At 36.3% G+C, this 23,229-nt stretch overlaps 1 protein-coding gene across 3 annotated transcripts in view; it reads left to right on the plus strand.

Moving 5' to 3' along the window:
* ZMYM2 (zinc finger MYM-type containing 2) overlaps nt 1-22,479 on the plus strand; it is an 86,594-nt gene extending 64,115 nt beyond the window's left edge. For all 3 annotated transcript variants that reach the window (XM_081815394.1, XM_081815393.1, XM_081815395.1), the window contains 6 exons: nt 1,237-1,405; nt 1,630-1,781; nt 18,495-18,609; nt 19,493-19,744; nt 20,022-20,142; nt 21,603-22,479. In XM_081815394.1, coding sequence (XP_081671520.1) covers nt 1,237-1,405; nt 1,630-1,781; nt 18,495-18,609; nt 19,493-19,744; nt 20,022-20,142; nt 21,603-21,795 — 1,002 coding nt within the window. In that variant the 3' untranslated portion in view covers nt 21,796-22,479. The remainder of the gene's footprint in view (nt 1-1,236; nt 1,406-1,629; nt 1,782-18,494; nt 18,610-19,492; nt 19,745-20,021; nt 20,143-21,602) is intronic.
* Nucleotides 22,480-23,229: the final 750 nt, after the last annotated feature.

Below are 23,229 nucleotides of genomic sequence, written 5' to 3' on the forward strand. Positions count from 1 at the left end.
TAATAGTATTTTTGCATTCAACTACGATCTCTGTGTAGCGGTATCTCTTTAGGTATGGAGCAAGGATAATAGTGATCCACAGTTGTGCCTGAGACCATGGGAAGACTTTTTTCCCCTAGATTTAAAAAGGCTTTAAGAGTTAAAGTCTTTATTACTTCATTTCTAAGTAATAAAAATGTCTAGATTTACTTGTAACTTTATAGAAGAGTTGAATATTATTGCCATTTAATTTTCCTTTATAATTTTATCCTGACAAAAGGTTGACATTGTTGCTAAAAAAAAGTAAACAATTCTTTCACAAGAATTGAGACTGTTTTCTAGGGATCTGTTTTTTCCACTATTATTTCTGATGAAACTAATCTGTGAGGTTGAGATAACACAGTTTATAATATTTGATCTTTTTTAAGCGTGTCAGCACATGCAAAGACATGCTGAACGGTTTAATTGTTCAGGTAGATCAAATCTACATGTATTAACAGTTGTGATTTTTAAAAATACTTTATCAACAACTTTATATATTTCTGATTTGCAATATAAAGCAAGACCAAAAGAAAAAATAAAAGGATGACTTTCACAAATTTCCCCACAAAGAAAGAAAAAAACTGAAAAAGGAGTGAGTACCCGCAGTAGGATGAAGTTGGACTCCTGTTTGACGCCATATAAAAATTAACTAAAAAATGAGTAACAGACCTAAATATAAGAACTAAAATTATGAAACTCTTAAAACAGGCCTAAATCTTTATTACCTTGGGTTAGGCATAGTTCTTCGATATAACACCAAAAGTATAAGAAATAGCAGGAAAAAATAGGTGAATTAGGTGTACTACATCAAAATTTAAAACTTTCATACAGCAAATAATGCCATCATGACAGTGAAAGGAGCTGAGTGGTCATTCCCCACAAATTGGAAATCCTGGGAAGTTCAATTTCTCTCTTACATTAATATTTAGAATCCTTTTCAGATTATTAATTATGTCTTACATTTAATTATTTTCTTATCAGTGACTGTCACAGCAGAAGTTAAAATGATTTTTTTATACAAAGTGGTTTATGTAGAAATATGGCATTCCTGGAGATATATTTCAAGTAACTATTCTCAGATTCTGGAATACCAATCAGTTCTAAGCGTATATATTTCTCTTTTGATTTACATTTGTTGAGAGATGACTTACATAAAGTCATGAAACAGTTTAGGCTTTTTTAAAAAAAGATTTTACAATGGTGTTTTACTAATAGGGAGCCAAGAGAAAAGCTGTATCAGGATACCAGTCTCATGATGATAGTTCTGACAATTCAGAATGCACCTTTCCTTTCAAATATACGTATGGTGTAAATGCATGGAAACACTGGGTCAAAACTAGGCAACTTGATGAAGATCTTCTGGTATTAGATGAGCTAAAATCTCGTAAGTGTTCTGATTTTGTTTCTTCTTGCATCGTATTTCAAATCATGATTTTTGTTATTAACTACCTTTACTTTTAAAAAAACATAAATGTATAGCTGACAGTATTTTAAGTACATTTAAATATAACTTTTGTTTTACTTTAAAATTCTTAATATAGTATAAATCAATTTCAGAAAGTTTCTTAATCTTAAGAGTAAATAATAACAATTTTTCTTTCTTTTTAGCTAAATCAGTAAAGTTAAAAGAGGATCTGCTCTCTCACACCACAGCTGAGCTTAACTATGGGTTAGCCCATTTTGTCAATGAGATCAGACGCCCAAATGGAGAGAGTTATGCACCTGACAGCATCTATTATCTTTGCCTTGGAATACAGGAGGTTAGTAATTTGATGGCTACGTTTGAATATAATGTTAATAAGCAAGGTTGTTGTAGTAGTTTTGGAAAAGAAAAATGTTAATGTGTCAGGAATATTAAGGGCAGCTTTATGGAACATAATGATTTCTTGGCTTGCCAAGACAAAAAATAATTTACTCTATTTGAAAATACTAGGATATTATAAAGGATTTTCTTAGCTAATTTGTATATAGGTCTTTCTGTTATAATGAGGTATGTTCCTAAAAATCCTCAAGTTCTTCAAAACTACTGTACCATAACCAAAAAGAATTCATGTGAAAAATGGAGTTAGGGTCAGGCGACCTGAAACTCATGCATCTTTTGTAACAACCTAACAAAGCTGTATATTTGTTACCATGTATATGATAATCAGGATGGCTTCATTTCCTCTTTACAGTTGCAAATAAATGAATTAACATTCTGAGGCATGATCTGTATATGAATATATAGATCCATGCTGATATACGTGTAAATAGAAAAATGGGTTCCTTTGCAAATAGCGGGTCTGTTTCAGTTGTACACTTCTCATGTTTCTAAGGTTTTTTTTAAAATTTTTTTTTTAAAAGATTTTATTTATTTATCTGAGAGAGAGAATGGGAGACAGAGAGCATGAGAGGGGAAGGGTCAGAGGGGGAAGCAGACTCCCCGCCGAGCAGGGAGCCTGATGCGGAACTCGATCCCAGGACTCCAGGATCAAGACCTGAGCCGAAGGCAGTTGCTCAACCAACTGAGCCACCCAGGCGCCCGTTTCTAAGTTCTTAAATAGGGTATTTACTCTTTAATTCTTTGGGATCATAAAAGGAGATCATTCTTTGGGTTTTTAGATAAACTTAAACCACATATCTGTGAGTCATGAGTGAGTCTATTTTCCATAGTAAACATAAAGATCAACTTGTAATTCTGAACAAATTGTTCGGGTTTGAGCCCAGGATCTTGCTTGACATCCTATGTATTTTTAGCTGTGGTAAATGATAGAAGGAGATCTTTTTATGTAGAGCTTTGTTTATAGGCCCAGAATTTAGTGTTATGCTGCTAACAGGTGGTAGAAACTGAAATAAATTACTCAGAAAATTAGAATTGTCTTAATTTTTATTTTACTTATACTATCTTTAGGATAGAAATTTGCCTAAGATTATATAAGTGGTAGTGGGGAAATAACACATGGCTATAAATTACTGTATGTTCAAAGGCCATCACATATTTTACAGTAACAACCTAAAAAGTATATAGTAGATTTTACTTTTTTTATTTTTTGATAGATTTTACTTTTTTTATATTTTGATAGATTTATATGTACTTTGAGCCTCATGTTTAGTTGGCGATAATAGGTCCACCATTCCAAATCCCCAAACCCCTGAAAACTAGAGATTTTACTCTTTAGATTTTCACAAAAACTAATTTGATAGTAAGTTGTCAAGTTACTATTTATTGTACTTTGATTATCCCTAGAATATTAACTATATAATTCACTAAAGGATTGTTAATGTTTCTAAACAAATATAGGGTTCTTCCTTAGACCACTCTAGGAATATTATGTATATACATAATAAGTATATACATGCCCTATATTTCCTCTGTAGAATCCAAAAAATTAAGAATTCTAAAATATATCTGGACTCAGTGGTTCTAACTCAGGGTTTATAGACCTATCTATGTTTTCCCCCCTTTTTATTATACCTAGTAATAAAAAAAGAGTAGAAATAGCAGGTGCCAGGTGTAGGTGAAAACATCTCAAGCATCAGAATAAGTTATTTATTACATATAAATCCTCTTCAGAGCAAATAGGAGCTGGGTCTTATTCTTTGTGTCTTGTACCATGCTGTCCATATGGTAGGCACTCATTGACCTGTGTAATTGTCAATGACTACACAGTAGACCTATCTATCCAGTATTCCATTGCTCTTTACTGTGTGTACTTACTTAAGGTGGTGGAACAGTCTTTTTTTTTTAAAATGTTTATATCATCATCTTAGAAATAGTTCTGTTGTCTAGATCAATCATTTGTAAAAATGTTGAAGAGCACACTAGGGTTCTGACAGATTAACTCAGCAGGAAGGAAAGAGATTGAGTTCTAGGATCTGTTTTTTGTTCTTTTAAGACTTTTTAAAAATTCAAGTTAGTTCGTATGTAGTGTATTACTAGTTTCAGGGATAGAATTTAGTGATTCATCAGTTGAATGTAACATCCAGTGCTCATTGCATCAAAAAGGACAGTCTCCTCCTTAATGCCCATCACCCAATTACCCCATACCTCCAGGTACCTTCCCTCCAGCAACCCTCAGTTTGTTCCCTATATTTAAGAGTCTCTTATGGTTTGCCTCCCTCTCTGTTTTGATCTTATTTTATTTTTCCTTCCCTTCCCCTATGTTCATGTTTTGTTTCTTAAATTCCACATATGAGTGAAATCATACAGTATTTGTTTTTCTCTGACTTATTTCACTTAACATAAAACGCTCTAGTTCCATCCACATTGTTGCAGATGGCAAGATTTCATTCTTTTTGATGACTGAGTAATATTCCATTGTATATATACACCACATCTTCTTTATCCATATTTTGCTATTGTGGGTAGTGCAGCTATAAGTAATTGGGGTGCATGTGCCCCTTCAAGTCACTATTTTTTTTATCTTTAAGATTTTTATTTATTAATTTGATGGAGAGAGAGAGAGATAGTGAGAGAGGGAACACAAGCAGGGGGAGTGGGAGAGGGAGAAGCAGGCTTCCCACTGAGCAGGGAGCCCAATGCGGGGCTCGATTCCAGGACCCTGAGATCGTGACCTGAGCCAAAGGCAGATGCTTTAACAAGTGAGCCGCCTAGGTGCCCCTATTTTTATATCCTTTGGATAAATACCTAGTAGTGTAATTGCTGGGTTGTAGGGTAGTTCTATTTTTAACTTTTTGAGGATCCTCCATACTGTTTTCCAGGGTGGCTGCACAGTTTTCTTTCCCATCAACAGTGTAAGAGGGTTCCCCTTTCTTCACATCCTTGCCAACATCTGTTGTTTTCTGAGTTGTTCATTTTAGCCATTCTGACAGGTGTGAGGTGGTATCCCATTTTGGTTTTGATTTGTGTTTCCCTGATGATGAGTGATGAGAATTTTTTCATGTGTCTGTCAGCCATTTGTATGTCTTCTTTGGAGAAATGTCTGTTCATGTCTTCTGCCCATTTCTTGACTGGATTATTTGTTCTTTGGTTGTTGAGTTTCATAAGTTTTTTGTTTTTAAAGATTATATTATTTGCCAGAGAGAGAGAGAGAGAGGGAGAGTACAAGCAGGGGGAGTGGCAGGCAGAGGGAGAAGCAGGCTCCCCGCTAAGCAAGGAGCCCGATGTGGGACTCGATCCCAGGACCCTGAGATCATGACCTGAGCCAAAGGCAGACGCTTAACCATCTGAGCCACCCAGGTGCCCCAAGTTTGATAAGTTCTTTATAGATTTTGGATACTAGCCCTTTATCTGATATGTCATTAGCAAATATATTCTCCCATTCTGTGGGTTGCCTTTTCATTTTGTTGATTGTTTCTTTTGCTGTGCAGAGCATTTTATCTTGATGAAGTCCCAATAGTTCATTTTTGCTTTTGTTTCCCTTGCCTCTGAGATGTGTCTAATAAGTTCCTACAGCCAACATCAGAGACGTTGCTGCTTGTGTTGTCCTCTACGATTTTGATGGATTCCTGTCTCACATTTAGCATTTTCATCCATTTTGAATTCATTTTTTGTGTGATGTAAGAAAGTTGTCCAGTTTCATTCTTCTGCATGTGGCCGTCCAGTTTTCCCAATGCCATTTGTTGAAGAGATTGTCTTCTTAACAGTTGAGGGTCCATTTCTGGGTTCTCTGTTCTGTTCCACTGATCTATGAGTCAGTTTTTATGCCAGTCCCATACTGTCTTGATGACAGCTTTATTTTTTTTTAAAAGATATTATTTACTTATTTGAGAGAGAGAGAGAGCATGAGCAAGGGGGAGGGGCAGAGGGAGAGGGAGAAGCAGACCCCCGGCTGAGCAGAGAGCCAGACATGGGGCTCAATCCCAGGACCCTGGGATCATGACCTGATCTGAAGGCAGATGCTTAACCAGCTGAGCCACCCAGTGCCCCTGATTACAGCTTTAATAGTACAGCTTGAACTCCAGTTGTGATGCCTCCAGTTTTGGTTCTCTTTTCCACATTACTTTGGCTATTTGGGGTCTTTTCTGGCTCCATAAATTTTAGAATTGTTTGTTTCAGCTCTGTGAAAAGTGCTGGTGTTTGATAGGGATTGCATTGAATGTGTAGATTGCTTTGGGTAGCATAGACATTTTAACAGTACTTGTTCTTCTAATCCATAGGTATCGAATGTTTTTCCATTTCTTTGTGTTTTCCTCAACTTCTTTCACAAGTGTTCTATAGTTCTCAGAGTACAAATCTTTTACCTATTTGGTTAGGTTTATTCCTAGTTATTTTACGGTTTTTGGTGCAATTGTAAATGGGATCGATTCCTTGATTTCTCTTTCTGCTGCTTCATTATTGGTGTATAGAAATCCTACAGACTTCTGTGCATTGATCTTGCCACTTTGCTGAATTCCTGTATCAGTTCTAGCGAATTTTTGGTGGAGTCTTTCAGGTTTTCTACAGAGTATCATGTTGTATGTGAAGAGTGAAAGTTTGACTTCTTCCTTGCCAATTGGGTTGCATTTTATTTCTTTTTGTTGTCTGATTGCTGAGGCTAGGACTTCCAGTATTATGTTGAACAACAGTACGGAGAGTGGACTTCCCTGTCGTGTTCCTGACCTTAGGGGAAAAGATCTGTTTTTCCCAATTGAAGATGATATTAGCTGTGAGTCTTTCGTCTGTGGCCTTTATGATGTAGAGGTATTTTCCTTCTGTCCCTACTTTCTTGAGGATTTTTATCAAGAAAAGATGCTGTATTTTGTCAAATGCTTTTTCTGCATCTCAACTGACTGAGCTACCCAGGCGCCCTGATGTTTTCAGTTTAATTTGCTTCCCTTTTTTTTTTTTTAATTCTTCTTTAATTTCCTGGTTGACCCATTCATTCTTTAGTAGGAAGTTCTTTAACCTCCATGTATTTGTGGTCTTTCCAAACTTTTTCTTGTGATTGACTTCAAGTTTCATAGCATTGTGGTCTAAAAGTATGCATGGTTTGATCTCAGTCTTTTTGTACCAGTTGAGACTTGATTTGTGACCCAGTATGTGATCTATTCTGGAGAATGTTCCATGTGCACTCAAAAAGAATGTGTATTCCCCTGCTTTAGGATGAAATGTTCTGAATATATCTGTTTAAGTCCATATGGCCCATTTAGTCATTTAAAGCCCTTGTTTCCCATTGATCTGTTTAAGTTATCTGTCCTTTGCTGTGAGTGAGGTGTTAAAGTCTCCTATTGTTATTATATTATTATCAGTGAGTTTCTTTATTTTGTTATTAATTGGTTTATATATTCAGCTGCTCCCAACTTGGGAGCATACATATTTACAATTGTTCGATCTTCTTGTTGGATAAACCCCTTTATTATGCTATAGTGTCTTTCTTCATCTCTTATTACAGTCTTTGGTTTAAAATCTAGTTTGTCTGATATATAAGGATGGCTACTTCAGCTTTCTTTTGATGTCCATTAACATGGTAAATGGTTGTCTGGCCCCTCACTTTTTTTTTTTTTTTTTTTTAAGATTTTATTTATTTGCGAGAGAGAGAATGAGAAACAGAGAGCATGAGAGGGAGGAGGGTCAGAGGGAGAAGCAGACTCCCTGCCGAGCAGGGAGCCCGATGCGGGACTCGATCCCGGGACTCCAGGATCAAGACCTGAGCCGAAGGCAGTCGCTTAACCAACTGAGCCACCCAGGGGCCCTGGCCCCTCACTTTCAATCTGGAGGTGTCTTTGGGTCTAAAATGATTCTCTTGTATGCTTACAAGAGATGGGTCTTGTTTTTTAATCCATTCTGATACCCTGTGTCTTTTGATTGGAGCATTTATCCCATTTACATTCAGAGTAATTATCGAAAGATAAGAATTTAGTGCCATTGTATTGCCTGTAAAGTTCCTGTTCCTGTAGATTGACTGTGTTCCTTTCTAGTCTTTGTTACTTTTGGTCTCTTTTCCCCACTGAAAAGGTCCCCTTTAATATTTCTTGCAGAGATGGTTTAGTGGTCACAAACTCCTTTAGTTTCTGTCTTGGAAACTCTATCTCTTCTATTCTGAATGTCAGCCTTGCTGGATTAAGTATTCTAGGCTGCATGTTTTTCCCATTTAGCAGGTTGAATATATCATGCCACTGCTTTCTGGCTTGCTAGGTCTCTGTGAACAGGCCTGCTCTAGCCTTATGTGTCTACCTTTATAGGTTAAGGATCTTTTTTTCCCTAGCTGCTTTCAGACTTCTATCTTTATATTTTTCAAGTTTCGCAATGGTATGTCGTGATGTTGACCTGTTTTTGTTGATTTTGAGGGGAGTTCTCTGTGCCTCTTGGACTTGAATGCCTGTTTACTTCCCCAGATTAGGGAAGTTCTGAGGTGTAATTTGTTCAGATAAACCCTCTGTCCCTTTTCCCCACTCTTCCCTGGGACTCCTATGATATGGGTATTATTTCGCTTATTGGAGTCCCCAAGTTTACCTTCGTGATCTAATAGTTTTCTTTCCCTCTTCTTTTCAGCTTCATTATTTTCCATAATTTTATCTTCGATATCACCTCTTCTGTCCTATTCTCTACTCTGCTCCTTCAGTCCTCATTGTAATTATATTCTGTCTGTTTGCATCTCAGTTGTAGGACCCTCCCCCCCCCCCCCAAGAGCCATGGTTTCTCTGGTGTCTTCTATGCTTTTTTCAAGTCCAGCTAGTCGTCTTAGGACTGTTGATCTAAATTTTTGCTCAGATATATTGTTTATATCTATTTTGAGCAAGTCCCTGGCTGTGACATCTTCCTGATCTTTCTTTTGTGGAGAATTCCTCTGTCTTGTCATTTTGGCTAAGTTTCTATCTTTGTGTGTTATGAAAGCTTGTTATGTCTCTTGCACCTGAGAGTAATGTATTAAAAAGAGGTCATACACTGTCCAGGGCCTGGTACTTTAGGAAGTGTTTCTGGTGTATGGTGTGTGCACTCTGCTGTTGGACTTTGGCTATGCTTTCCCACTGGTTAGTCCTCTGCAGAGTTCCTCCTTTCTTGCAGCGGGGAGTGTTTGAACCTTTATCTAGGTGTGCTTCGATTTGTTTGTTGAAAAAAGCGTGGAAAAAAGGAAAGAAAGAAAGAAAAGAAAAAACCAGAAAAGCCTGCTCCATGAAAAAGAGAAAAGGAAAAGGAACGAAAAAAAACCAATCAAAAAAATTACTATAAGCCTGATTTCAAAGAAAAAGGAGAAAAAATAAAGAGAAAAGAAAAAAAGATGCCTGATTCCAAAAAAAGAGAGAGAGAGAAAAGGAAATGAAAAAAAAGTAACAAGCAAAAAACTATAAGCCTGATTCCAGTGGGGGGGGGAAAAACAGCCTGGTCCCATTTCCACCACAACTGAAGGGGATGCTTTGAAGCACTATATGATCAGTAGCTTGGTGCATGTGGTGTGCTGCCTGTGTTGCTCTTCTGGGGGAGATCCTCGCTGTGCTGGCTTGGAGTCAGTCTTGCCCCATTAAAAGAAGTATGTGCCAGGCACATGGGGGCAGGGTTTGATGTAAGTGGCTCCCAACTCCACTGGGGGCCACTGTGTTGCTCTCTGAAGTCTGAACATGTTGGTAGAGAGGCTAAACTGATGCCACCCCACTCTCTTGTCCCCCAACAGAGGATCTCACACCCCCTGCTGTTCGGGAAGCCCTCATAGAAAAGTGAGGGCCCTCAGTGAACCTGGCACCCAGCTCTCCTGCTTTTTATCTTTGGCACAGATGGTATTCAAAACTCTAAATTTCCTGCATTTTATCTTTGGCACATGACTGGGATTCAAAACTCCAAAAAAAAATTTTTTTTAATTTTATTTATTTGTTGGGGAGAGAGAACACACGGGGGTGAGGGGGAGCTACAGGCAGAGGGAGAAGCAGGCTCCCTGCTGAGCAAGGAGCCCATGCAGTACTCAATCCCAGGACCCTGGGATCATGACCTAAGCTGAAGGCAGATGCTTAATGGACTGAGCCTCCCAGGCGTTTCCAAAACTCCAAATCTTAAAGGAGCTGGTACTGCTCAGATCCGCTCCCTCCTCCAGATTAAAGCCTCTCTGTGCTCTGACTAGTGCCTTTTGTCCCAGAAAAACAGTCCTGCACAGGACTGCACAGTATGTGGAATCTATGGTGTGTCACTGTGAAAAGCAACAACTAGGTTACCCACCCTCTGTGTGCACCTTCGTCCCCTGCCAGTGAAAGGCCGTTGGCTGGCGCCTGCAGAGTCTTTTCTCCTTGGAGAGGCAATAAACCCTCTTCCAAATGTACTCCACGAAGGGGAACGATCTCTCCCAATGCAGTAGGAGATCCCTACACCACTTGTGCGTACTCCCAGGCCAGAAACTTCCTTTTCTCCAGGAGCGCACTTCCAAAACCTCAGAGCTTGAGCTTCATTCACTGTTTGCAAAAAACCTGCATCACTCAGTTTCCCTGGTTCTCCAGTCTGTGGTCTGAAAGGTTTTCTTGTGTGAATCCTATGCCACACTTTCTCAACCACTCTCTCCCTCTCTCCCTTTTCTCTCCCTGAGGAAAGGGTTCCCATCCCTCCGGGGCATGGCAACTTTTCTCTCCCCCAGTTTACTTCCACATTCCTTGCACCTGCCATGCTATCTCCTTCCAACCATGGAGATCCTTCTTCCAATCTTCAGCTTGATTTCCTGGGTGTTCCAAGTGATCTGACTTCAATACAGCTGTGTTTGAGGGACAAGAAAAGCCTAGGGTCCCCCTACTTCTCTGCCATCTGAACTCCTCCCTTTTTATTCGAGTTTTAATCCAGCTGTACTTTTTGGTATGTTTTGGGGTTCTGTATAAAATTTCATTTAAAAATGGCTTCTGTAAGGAGGCCTGGTGGCTCAGTTGTTAAGCATCTGCCTTCGGCTCGGGTCATGATCCCAGGGTCCTGGAATCGAATCCCGCATCAGGCTCCCTGCTCAGTGGGAAGCCTGCTTCTCCCTCTTCCACTCCCCCTGCTTGTGTTCCCTCTCTTGCTGTGTCTCTCTCTGTCAAATAAATAAAATCTTAAAAAAAAAATTTAAAAAAATGGCTTCTGTAGAAATTCAGCTTAAAAACCAGTGTCACATAATATAACTTCAAATTATAGTGTAATAAAAGACAACATAATGTGGAGGGGTCTCTCTCCTACCCGTCTCTATTCCACCTGGTTCACCTCCCTAAAGTCAAATAGTCTTTCCTCTGTTAGTTGTTTCCTCTGACATAACTTGCATGTAGAAATACAATTGATTTTTGTTTATTCATCTTATAGTCTGTGTATACCAATTCACTATTAGTTCTAGTACATGCTGTCTTCTTTTTTCTTAGAAATTTCTACATATATAATCATGTTGTCTATGAATAAAGACAGTTTTACCTCGTTCTTTCTTATCTGCATGTCTTCTTTTTCTTGTCTTACTACATTGGTTAGGGATCTCAGGCCTCCTCCTGCCTCCCAACATTTAGATGCAAGTAATAAGAGTGGGAAGTAGCCCAGCCGAATCCCTGCCCCGCGGTGGGGCGCAGGAAATGTGGCGTACGGAAGACCCACTCCCCAGCGCCACTCGTGGGGGGCCCAAGTAATAAGAGTGGAAACCCTTACCTTGTTTCTAATTCTTGGGGGAGGGTTCTCCACCATTAAGTATGATGTTGCCTGTAGGTTTTTTGTAGTTTCCTGTTACCAGGTCAAGGAAGTTCTCTTCTGTTCCTGATTGAAAAATTTTATTAGGTTTTTATTTTGTTGGTGAGAGTTTCCCCCCCCCTTTTTTCTTCCAAATTTTTATTTAAGTTCTAATTAATATTGCTGAGAGTTTTTATCATAAATGGTTATTGAATTTTGTCAGCTGCTTTTTCTGCATCTACTGAGACAATCATATGGTTTTTCTCCCTTATTCTATTAATGATGGCATATCAGTTAGTTTTCAGATATTAAATCAACCTTGAATTTCTGAGAGGGACTCCATTTGATAATGATATATCATCCTTTTTATATATGGCTGAATAGACTTGCTAATTTACTGTTAGTGACTTTGCAGATGTTCATGGAGGATACTAGTCCATGTCTTTCCCTGGCTTTGGTATTGGGATAATACCACTGGCCTCATTGAATGAATTGGGAAATGTTCCTTCCTCCTAGTTTCTGAAAGAATTTGTGGGAATTGGTATTATTGGTATTATTCCTTCCTTAAGAATTGGCTGCCTTCCTTATAACCCTGTACAGGAAGTTGAATCTCTGGATTCCTTCTTCTTGAATGGATTATGTAAATATTAGAACTCCAATTACTGTTAGAGGTTTTAGAGCTAAATGGATTGCATAATGAACGATTATGTCTTTAAGTTGGTTCAATTTTTTTAATGTAAAATAAATATAAAACTTAACCGTCTTAATTGTTTCTAAGTGTACAAGTCAGTGGTATTAAGTACATTTGTAATTCTATGCAAACATTACCACCAACCATCCTGATAATTCTTCATCTTGCAAAACTGAAACTTTTTACCCATTAGACAATAACTCCTCATTCTCCCCTCTCTCAGCCCCTGGCAGCCACCATTCTGTTTTCTGTCTCTATAAGTTTGACTACTCTAGGTATCTTGTATAAGTGAAATCATACAGTATTACTGTTTTTGTGACTGGTTTATTGCACATAGCATAATGTCCTCAAAGTTTATCCCTTTTGTAGCATATGTCAGAATTTCCTCCTGTTTTCAAACAGGTTCTTCATGTACTAAAAAATGTTTCATCAAAAAAATTTGTAACTGCTGAACTCTTCACTTTAAAAATGGTTAAGATAATAGATTTTTCTGTTGTTTTTTTTTAATATAATTGAAGCTTTTCTGTTTTTTTTTTTTTTTTTTTTTTACTATTCTCAATATTGGACATATTTTCACAGACTTGATTTAATTTTGTAAAAGACTGTATGGTATTTATAAGCAGCTTTAAAAATAATCCTAAAACTCAGTGTAAAGATAAGCTATCTAAAATATACTTTCTGGAAATCATTGCTGTTTAATGTTACTTCAAGGATGTGTACAGAAATAGAAGCTATTTTTGGAAGGGTGTGCATATTTATCTGTTGCGTTTATTTTGTTCACATCTGACAATAAAAATAAGATAATGTTGAAGTATGATTTTCTTTGATTATGTTTAGGGAAGGAATAACATCTTTATTTGTGAGGACTAAGTCTTATGAATATACGTAGGTAAATATGTAGCCACTTCTGTATTGTGTATTTGAGAAGTTAAATGTAATTAATGGATGTTTAACTGGGTACTGTATGAAAGGGGAGCATAGCATTTTCTTTTTTCTCCCTCACAAACAAAATAGCTGATTTTCCCCTTAGGCAATATAAGGAATAATGATTATTGTTAAAAAAGAAAATTATATGAAATCCCACAATCATGATTGTTCTTTTATCCACTATCTTACGCAAGTGGTTGCCCCTCACACCAAATGTATTGTCAGTGGAATTGTGGATACCCTTTTCCTGAATTTCCCCTACCTCATCACAGTTAGCTAGATGTGTATGCTTCTTTGTGTTTTTTTATTATGAACATGGCAAAAAAGATACAGTAGTTTGTCAACTAAGAACATGGAGGCATATTAATCACTTTTGTACTATAGTTTCCTTCCCTCTGTTTCCCAGTACATTGTGGCAGTCACTCTAAATCAGTGGAACAGGCTTAACTGTATTATATTTCATATGACATTTACTTTAGTCATTTCAACAATGATGAGCATTCCCTTTGTTTCCTAAAATTTTGCTATTATAGATAAACAATGTATATCTTTCTTCCCTTTCTTCCCCAAAGCTTACATAATTATCCTAAAGAATTGGTGCTTCTATTTCTATAAGATTTCTGAAAGGGTATTATTATTGGATCATAAGGAAAGCATATTTTTTATTTTGAAAGATATCACCAGATTGCTTTCCAAAAGGATTGAGAATCTTTTTATATTTGTTGGCCATTCGAATTTGCTTTTATGTGAATTTCCCCTTTATCTGTTGGGTTGTTTAATCTCTTTCTGTTTGTGAGAATTCCTTGTTTATTCTAGATAATTCTCATTTTCTAAAAATTTGTCCAAGATTTCTTATTTGGAGGGATTATTATTTTCCTTTCTTAAAAAAGAGTTAGAACTCCATTTACTCAATTAAAAAATACAGTAAACTCACTTACGTCTTATTAATTTGAGTTCAGTATAAATGGTTTTTTTGGTAGGTTAAATTCTATTAAAATACATACATTTTTAAACATAAATCTTTCTTTGATTCAGAAGGGCCTTAAGAATTTACCTTATTTTTCATAGCAGTGGTGTAATACATTCAGAGTTTTGTTAATCCTTATTTCATTGGTTTCTTCAGGAACTATTAGTTAAGTGCTTATTGTATGCTGAACTCTGAACATTGGAGTAGATATTGGAGATTACTTTTGACTGTTTACTGCTCTCTGTGCACTGTGCTAACTGCTTGGCATGTCATTTAATCCTCTCAACAACCTTACTATTATTCTCACCATTTTTTGGCGATGAAGGGAAGTTAAGTAGCTCACCCAAGGTTACATAGCTTATACATTTGAATCTGGTAAGCAGTTTGACTTAAAAGCCTTATTTATGCTCTGCTCAAGGATTTGAAATACATAAACAAATGGTATTTAAACAGCATTGTTCTCATGGTATGGTATGTTGGTGGCACAGAGTTGGGACTAATTGATTCTAAGGATGTAATCTGAAAATAGAACAGTGGTGAAGACCTTTAAACTGAGCTTTGAAATAGATATAGAAATTCTAGGCAGGAAGGATGAAGGAAGAACAATGGCATTCCAAGAAGAGAGAAAAATGTATACCAGGGTACAGTTTTCCAGGAACTACTTGGCATGGCTAGAATGTGAAGTGTGAAGTGTAGAGAGCTTTGGGGGTGGATAAAGTAGGTAAGAGTCATATAGCAAAGGGCCTGTATTCATTGATAAAATGTTTAGACTTCATCTTTTATCCAGGGTGAAACATGAAAAGATTTTAAGCATTTTTAAAGATCATACTCAATATTTTTTTCTTGGAGGTGTTTTTTCTTGCCGCTGAGGGTTACAATAATATTACTGAAACACCAGGGCTGCTGATTTGTAGCTAAATTAATGATGGGTTATGTTTACATTGTTTTTTTGTTTGTTTTTAAAGATTTATTTTAGGGAGAACGTGCTTGTGTGTGAATGTAGGGGGAGGGGCAGAGAGAGAGAGGTAGAGAGAATCTCAAGCAGACTCCCCACTGAGGGCGGTGTCCCAACATAGCACTCAATCTCAGGACCATGAGATCATGACCTGAGCCAAAATCAAGAGTCAGATGCTTAACTGACAGCCACCCAGGTACCCCCCGTGAGGATAATTTTTTATTAAGATTGCTATTCTTTAGACAGGCCTTGCCCATCAGAGAGTTTTCTCCAGGGTTACTTTCTAGAAGGTGCTGCTGTCTTTGATGGCTTCTCCTTTGCTTTTTTTTTTTTTTTTAAAGATTTTATTTATTTATTAGAGAGAAAGACAGCGAGAGAGGGAACACAAGCAGGCGGAGTGGGAGAGGGAGAGGTGGTGGGCTTCCCGGGGCTCGATCCCAGGACCCTCATGACCTGAGCCAAAGGCAGACACTTAACGACTGAGCCACCAAGGCGCCCCATGGGACTGCCTTTAATGGAAGAAACAACCATAATACAGTATCTATTCGCATACTACAGTAGCAACTCAGAAAGTATTGTCATTCCTTCTATAACAATAAGAGCAGCGGATCTTTTAATTCATCAGGGATTGCCAAAGAAGCCTCTTCAGAAGGACTGAGTGTTGGCACATCATTAAGGAGCTACTTGTAGTAGAGCTGAGTTGAGAACCTAATTTTTGGCTTGTTATTGTTAAGGTTCTGAATGTACATAGAAAGTGCTTTCCCCTTGTTGCTTGACATATAGCTGAAAATTATTTCAGGATCACTTCCCTCATTTTTTTTTTTTTTTTTTTTATTATGTATGCTGCTTTATGTTAAGAACAAAAGATACAAATTACTGTTCCAAACATGGGGATTTCACTTTTGTGATTGTTTTGTATAATGTGCACTAAGTTTACATTTTAAAAATAATCTAGGAGCCGTACTTAAAAGAAACTATTTGTAGGGGTGCCTGGGTGGTTCAGTTGGTTAAGTATACAACTCTTGATCTCAGCTCAGGTCTTAATCTCAGGCTGGTGAGTTCAAGCCCTGAGTTGAGCTCCCTGCTAGGTGGGGAGCCTACTTAAAAAACAACAACTCTTAAAAAACAAAACAAAACTATAGTCCCATTAAATAGGTTGAATTGATTGTATTTTAACCAATTAGTGCTAAAATCATAACACTGAGAATTTCCAGATTAGGAAATGGTAGAATTCCTGCTCTCTGACTAACCCAAAAGCAGGGGAGGGATCTGACATTGTTACTTCATTGATTGCCAGGCACTTGGTTTGCATCCTATTTGAAAGGCATTAGTTAGGAATTTTTGTTCTGCCATTTTGAAATAATACTGGTCATTCTTCCTTCTGACTAGTAGGACTAATGTTAGATCAGTTCAGATGAATGATATGCTGATTTTTGATTAGTACATGGTGTATATATATACATAGAGAGAGAGAGAGAGTCTTTAAAAACATTTTTTTATTTAAAGATTTTATTAGAGAAAGAGCATGCATGCACAAGTGGGGGAAGGGGCAAAGGGAGAGGAAGACGCAGACTCCCTGCTGAGCAGGGAGCCCCTACATGGGGCTTGATCCCAGGACCCTGAGATCATGACCTGAGTCCAGGCAGATGCTTAACTGACTGAGCCACCCAAGCACCCGAGTACATGGTATATTTTTTTTCATCCTTTTACTTTTCATTTATCTGTGTTTGCATATTTAAAATAGGTGTCTTGGGGCTCCTCACTGGCTCAGTTGGAAGAGTATGCAACTCTTGATCTTGGGCTTGTGAGTTCAAACCCCAAGGTGTTTGGGTTGGGTGTAGAGATTACTTTAAAAAAAAATAAAAAAATAAAAAAAAAGTAGGTGTCTTGTAAGCAGCATATTGTTGGGCCTGGCTTTTTTTTTTTTTTAATTTTTATTTTTTTTAATTTTAATCCAATTGACCAATCTTGTCTTGCTGTGTTAAGACAAACAAACATTTTTTTTCCCTTTTAATAAAGGACCAGATAGTAAATGTTTTATTCGGTCTTTGTGGGCCACACCACCCATTCAGCTCTGCCATTGTAGTATGAAAACGGACTTGGGTAGTATGCAAATGTCAATCGTGTCTGTGTTTCAAGAAAACTTTATTGACAAAAATAGGCAGTGGGTCAGATTTGGCTCGAGTACTCTAGTTTGCCACCTGGCTTAGACCTTTTACACTCAGTGTAGTCACAGCTAACATTCTGTCCTCCTGGTGGTTTTGTATTTGTTACATCTGTTCTTTGTGGGGTTTTTTGTTTTGTTTTGTTTTTCTTTCTCTCTTTTCTTTTGAATTAGTTACTTTTCTATGATTCTGTTTTATCTCCACTATTGGTTTATTTATGCCTCTTAAGTTTTTTTCTTTTCTTTTTTTTTTTTTAAAGATTTATTTATTTATTTGAGAGAGAGAATGAGAGACAGAGAGCAGCACATGAGAGGGGGGAGGGTCAGAGGGAGAAGCAGACTCCCTGCTGGGGAGCCCGATGCGGGACTCGATCCCGGGACTCGATCCCGGGACTCCAGGATCATGACCTGAGCCGAAGGCAGTCGCTTAACCAACTGAGCCACCCAGGCACCCGCCTCTTAAGTTTTTTTGTAGTGGTTGCCCTAGGATTTATAATATGCATCTTCAGTTCATTATCTACCCTCAAAAATTATTGTACCTCTTTATGTATAGGGTATGAACCTTACAATAGTGTAAGTTGCCCAACTCATGCCTCCCACTCTTTGTGCTATTATTGTCATACATTTTACTTTTGCGTTATTTTATTTTTAGATTACATTGGAGATGGACTTTGCAAACTTTAGTGTTTAAATCATTCTTTAACAACCCTCACTGTTAAGGTTTGTCATAGTAAGTTTATTAGAGTCATAAATTTGTATGACACACAGGAGTTAAACAAAGAGAAGCAATAAGTGAATAAGTATTCGCCTAACAAAGAGTGCTAGGAGAGATCTTCAGACAGCTACAGAGTAACATTTCATCCCATCTCTACCATTCAGAATTTTTCTTTAATCATTAATAATTTAATTACTCTTAACTAGAAAGTCTAATTTTGTTTTCTCCATATGCTACATAATGAACATTGGAGCTAAATATTCTGTTTTTATCTGACAGACTGAAGATTTCTCCTAGTTCTTACATTCTGGATTCTTCGGTGTGTATTTCAGCTTTGCGTTTTTTAGGCAGCAGAGTAATTGGTAGCTTTGATTGTTTATGATTTCTAGATATATGGATAAAGCCAGTAATCTCCCATGTTGTATTAGTGTGCCTATTTATCATAAACATAAGATTTCTTTCTTTCTTAAGACATACAGAATATAAGCAATATGTTCACTAATAATTAGCTGGTTTTCCTTCAAGAAACTTTTTTTTAATTGCAGTACTTGTGTGGTAGTAACCGAAAAGACAACATATTTATTGATCCAGGATACCAAACATTTGAGCAAGAATTGAATAAAATACTCCGAAGTTGGCAACCCAGCATACTTCCAGATGGTAATGCTCTTTTATTTTTTATTTTTTAAAAAGATTTATTAATTTATTTTAGAGAGAGCGTGCATGCGTGGGTGCATGCGAGTCGGGGGAAGGGGCAGAGAGAGAGGGAAAGAGAATCCCAACCAGACGCTCTGCTGAGTCTAGAGCCCGATGCAGAACTCCATCTCATGACCCTTCATGAGATCATGACCTGAGCTGAAATCAGGAGTCAGATGCTTAACCAACTGAGCCACCCAGGTGCCCGGGTAATGCCTTGTAAATAAAAGTGTTGCTAACTTGCTACTGGGATTTTTATTTTTACAGATATATTAAAAATAATTAGGAAATAATTTAAATTAGCATATTTTTCAGTGTACTTATTCATGAACTCATCTGTTCATCTTTTATTGAATTAGAAATGAATGTAGTTGATAACTACTGTTTATAAAGAAATCTGTAATAAATGTGACGTACTTTCTCTGGAGTAAGACCCTGGATGTTTATTTCTTAAGCCCTCCAGGGGATATTGTGATACAAATTTCTCTAAGAAATCTGTTTTAGATGTGTGAAGAAAACGTGTTTGTGAATGGAAATCACCTATTTTTTTCAGGAATTCTGCAGATTTTAATTCCTTTCTGACCATTGTGTGCTTGTCCTACAGAAGAACAGAAGCAAACATCTAGTCCCTTACTCCAGAGATGCTAGTTCCATAGTCTGGTGTGTTTCCTAGCCTCTTTTGTTAAAGAGCTGCATAGGTAATTCTGAAATTCATTCCAGTTTTAACCTGGTGTGAATGGAGGATTGAAATAGGTTTGTTCTTGAATTAACTTTATTTTTTCTAGATGGCTAAATGAAAAGTGTTTTATTCATTGTAATTCTTTAAAAATATTTCTCTCTATTTAAGGGTCAATATTTTCTCGAGTCGAAGAAGATTATCTCTGGAGGATAAAACAACTAGGATCACATTCTCCAGTAGCTCTTCTGAATACCCTGTTCTACTTTAACACTAAGTATTTTGGCCTGAAAACAGTGGAACAACACTTAAGACTTTCCTTTGGCACTGTATTTAGGCACTGGAAAAAAAATCCTTTAACAATGGAAAACAAAGCATGTCTTCGATACCAAGTGTCTTCCTTATGTGGAACAGATAATGAAGGTAGTTTGACATTTTTATTTTTTGGATCGTCTGTGGCAGGGATAGCCAAACTTTGCCTTAGTAAAGACTGTATTGGGTCACTTGTTAAGAATCTGAGGACTGCCATTTTCATAAAGTAAGACAGCTTATATCTTCTTAAAACATCTTAGTTCATTTTGTTCGAAAAATTGTGAATTACCAGAAGCCACATATTTGTTACAATAGATACTAAGAGTGAATAATACTATCTTTCTTCAAGATTGGTCTTAAGAAGTTTATGTAATTTTTATTTTTTTAGATAAAATTACTACTGGAAAAAGAAAACATGAAGATGATGAGCCAATATTTGAACAAATTGAAAATACAGCCAATCCTTCTAGATGTCCTGTGAAAATGTTTGAATGCTACTTGTCTAAAAGGTAAGTGTTAATGATATTTAATTTTTTAAATGGTAGTATAGGTTAGTTAGGTTAGGTAGTATAGGTTAGTTGCCTTGAATTTAACATTACCAAGAGGTGACTTTTTTTTACTGACCTTTTTTTTTAGATTTTTTTTCTCTCTTCTCACATCTAATGTTTGTAGTCTCATTATTATAAAATACCCAGCTTATACTTCATATTTTAGGATTCAAGCATATGTTAAGAAATTGTCTACTAATGAAATTACTATGTATTATTGTCATCTTTTAAATTACAGCAATCCCAGTGATTATATAAAGCATAGGGCACAAGCTTTTTTATAAAGAATCAGATGGTAAACATTTTAGGCTTTTTTGGGCTATAGAGCCTCTGCTGTAGCTATTCCATTCTGCTGTTAAGCCAGAAAGCAGCCATATACTATATATATGAATAAATGGTCATATAGTATTTATTTATAGTATATAGTTTTATTGTGCTATAAAATTTGACACAAACAAGTGACGAGCTAGAACTTGCCCACCCCCCTGGTGAAAATGTATGTTCAAAGGTAGAATGGATAGATGGAGATGAAAATGAAGTACTTATATTTAAGAGAAAATGTTCCTTTAAGAAGGTCTAAAAGATACAGTGTTCTAAAAGTACATTACTTTTCAACAATACTAACCACTTTCCCCCCTCAATCTAATACCAACAGACATTTTAGAAAATTTAAACCATGAGATGTTTAGAGATCATAAATTTTATGCTTGTCTATTGCTTTATATATGTATCCTTTAGTTTTAAAAGGGTTAGTATGAACCAAGTATATTATCTTATGTAAAGTTTTATAAATTATAATTAGGCCACACGGTTAGTTCTTAAGAATTCATAAAAGCAGTGGCGTCATCTATAGGTAATAGTAATATTTCTGACAGTGGTTTGGGGTGGCCCTATTTGGCTGCAACAGTGTCAGATCTTCCAGTGGTAGTAACTATTAATTGGAAATCCCTATCTTACTATTATCTTCTTTATATTTTAAAAGTTAAAATTTCTATTGTATTATGTTAGTAGGTAATTTTATGAGCTACCATATTTCATCAATTTTAAGACACATTTTTCAGATTTTACTATCTCTGAAACTGGGATGCATGTTAATGATTGATACCTCTTAAAATTATAATTGGCAGCATTTTACTTGGTTAGTGGCAATATTAAAATAATGATTAAAAATACTGTTTCTGTTGAAGGTGTTTTGGATTCAGTGAAATACAGAGTTTAAATTATGGTGGGAAAATAATCTTTCATCACAGAAATTAACTTTCAAAATATCTTAATGATAGAGTATTTAATGTAAGTAATGAGATCTCGTCAGACCACATAATATTGTTAGTAGTCACGGAATTATTCTTGGAAGAAGAAAAGAAAGTTGTGGGGAATTTTGTATATATACCATGAAATTGACTTTCTCCTTTCTCCCAAAGTCCACAGAATCTTAATCAGAGAATGGATGTTTTTTATTTGCAACCAGAATGCTCTAGTTCTGCAGATAGTCCTGTCTGGTACACATCTACTTCACTGGACCGAAACACCTTGGAAAATATGCTTGTACGGGTTCTTTTAGTAAAAGATATTTATGATAAAGACAATTATGAACTGGATGAAGACACAGACTAAAAAGGAACGTTTCAGAAGCAATCGGGATAAAACAGCATTAGATAGTCATGCTGCTAGATCTTTATTATGGAAAACATTTCAAGTTTACTCCTTCTGTTTTGAGTTTTGTAGCAGTGTACCCACACTGGGTATTACCATGTAAATAATCTGTGAGTGAAAGTTGCCATTATTCTATGTAGTGGTTTTAGGATACTTAACAAATACATTCAAATTCTTTTTTTATTATTATTTATTTGATTAGGTATGTTTGTAACTTTTTACATTACAAAATACGAATGAGAATGTGCCATGTATAATTTTTTTCTTGTAGTAAGAAACATCCATATTGCACAACTCTACTGTTGCAAGGCTTCCTTGAAAGGAGGCTCTTTACTGGGTTCTTGACCAGATGGTTGTGTATGGGTAGCACTACTAAAAGTTTAGAACTTGCAGTGTCTTTCAGAATTTTTAAAATAAACTGTAAACTAATAGGCTGGGTTTTTTGTTTTGTTTTTTGGGGGTTTTGTTTGTTTTGTTTTGTTTTACGTTTCAGTTACTGAAGCCTTACAAGGTTATGTAGAGAGATACCATCTTCTGTACCAAAAATAGACAAGAGAATGCTGTCAATATTGGTGTACTGTAATGTGAATCTATACTGGTGAAAACAACTTTTTGTTCCCCTTATTAAAACCTTAGTGTCCTTTTCTCATTTGTGGCTTTCTGCATCACCCCAGTCAATAATATATATATATATATATATGTATGTATGTATATATAGGTATGTATATGTGTGTGTATATATATATATATATATATGTGAAGAATGATGTTGAAAACATGATCATTGAGACATTTTCTTTCTAAAAATGTCCAATGAAAGTACAGAATTCTGTTTTCTATGCCAACCATAAGTATTCAAAATCCCATTCATTTATAGAAGTTTGATTTTTCTTTTCCCCCCCCTTAAAGATAGAGATCATGTTGCAGTATCTGAGTAGTACTCTAAAACTACCAATTTTATTAGAATTTTTGTATTGCCTTCAAATATGACCGATGCATACGTTGGATAAAATTATTTTTAGAAATGCCACTCCTACCAAAATAGTTGTTATAGAAAGTCAAGCTAATTTAAATAAGATAGTATCACATTTTACTATGAAAATTACCAGTGTAGTAATTCTGATATTTCATATAATTAAAGAACAAAGAAACTGATGGATAGGATAAAGTATATCTCAAGGGAAATCACATCCGATGTTAGATTGTTTGGCTTTTAAAATTTAATTACTTCTTATAGAAGATTGCATTAAAAAACTTTGTGCTTCTGCATAGCAATTTATCCATTCAGAACTTTTAGAACAAGGAAGTTTACTTAAAATCCTACTTTATGAAGACTGAGCAAAATGCTAGCTGCAAATTATTATAAAGAAATCATTTGGCTGACTTCATAGAGCA

This window comes from Leptonychotes weddellii, chromosome 3 (genome assembly GCF_054177405.1).
Source record: "Leptonychotes weddellii isolate Sample4059 chromosome 3, ASM5417740v2, whole genome shotgun sequence".
In the NCBI taxonomy this organism is placed as follows: Eukaryota; Metazoa; Chordata; class Mammalia; order Carnivora; family Phocidae; genus Leptonychotes; species Leptonychotes weddellii.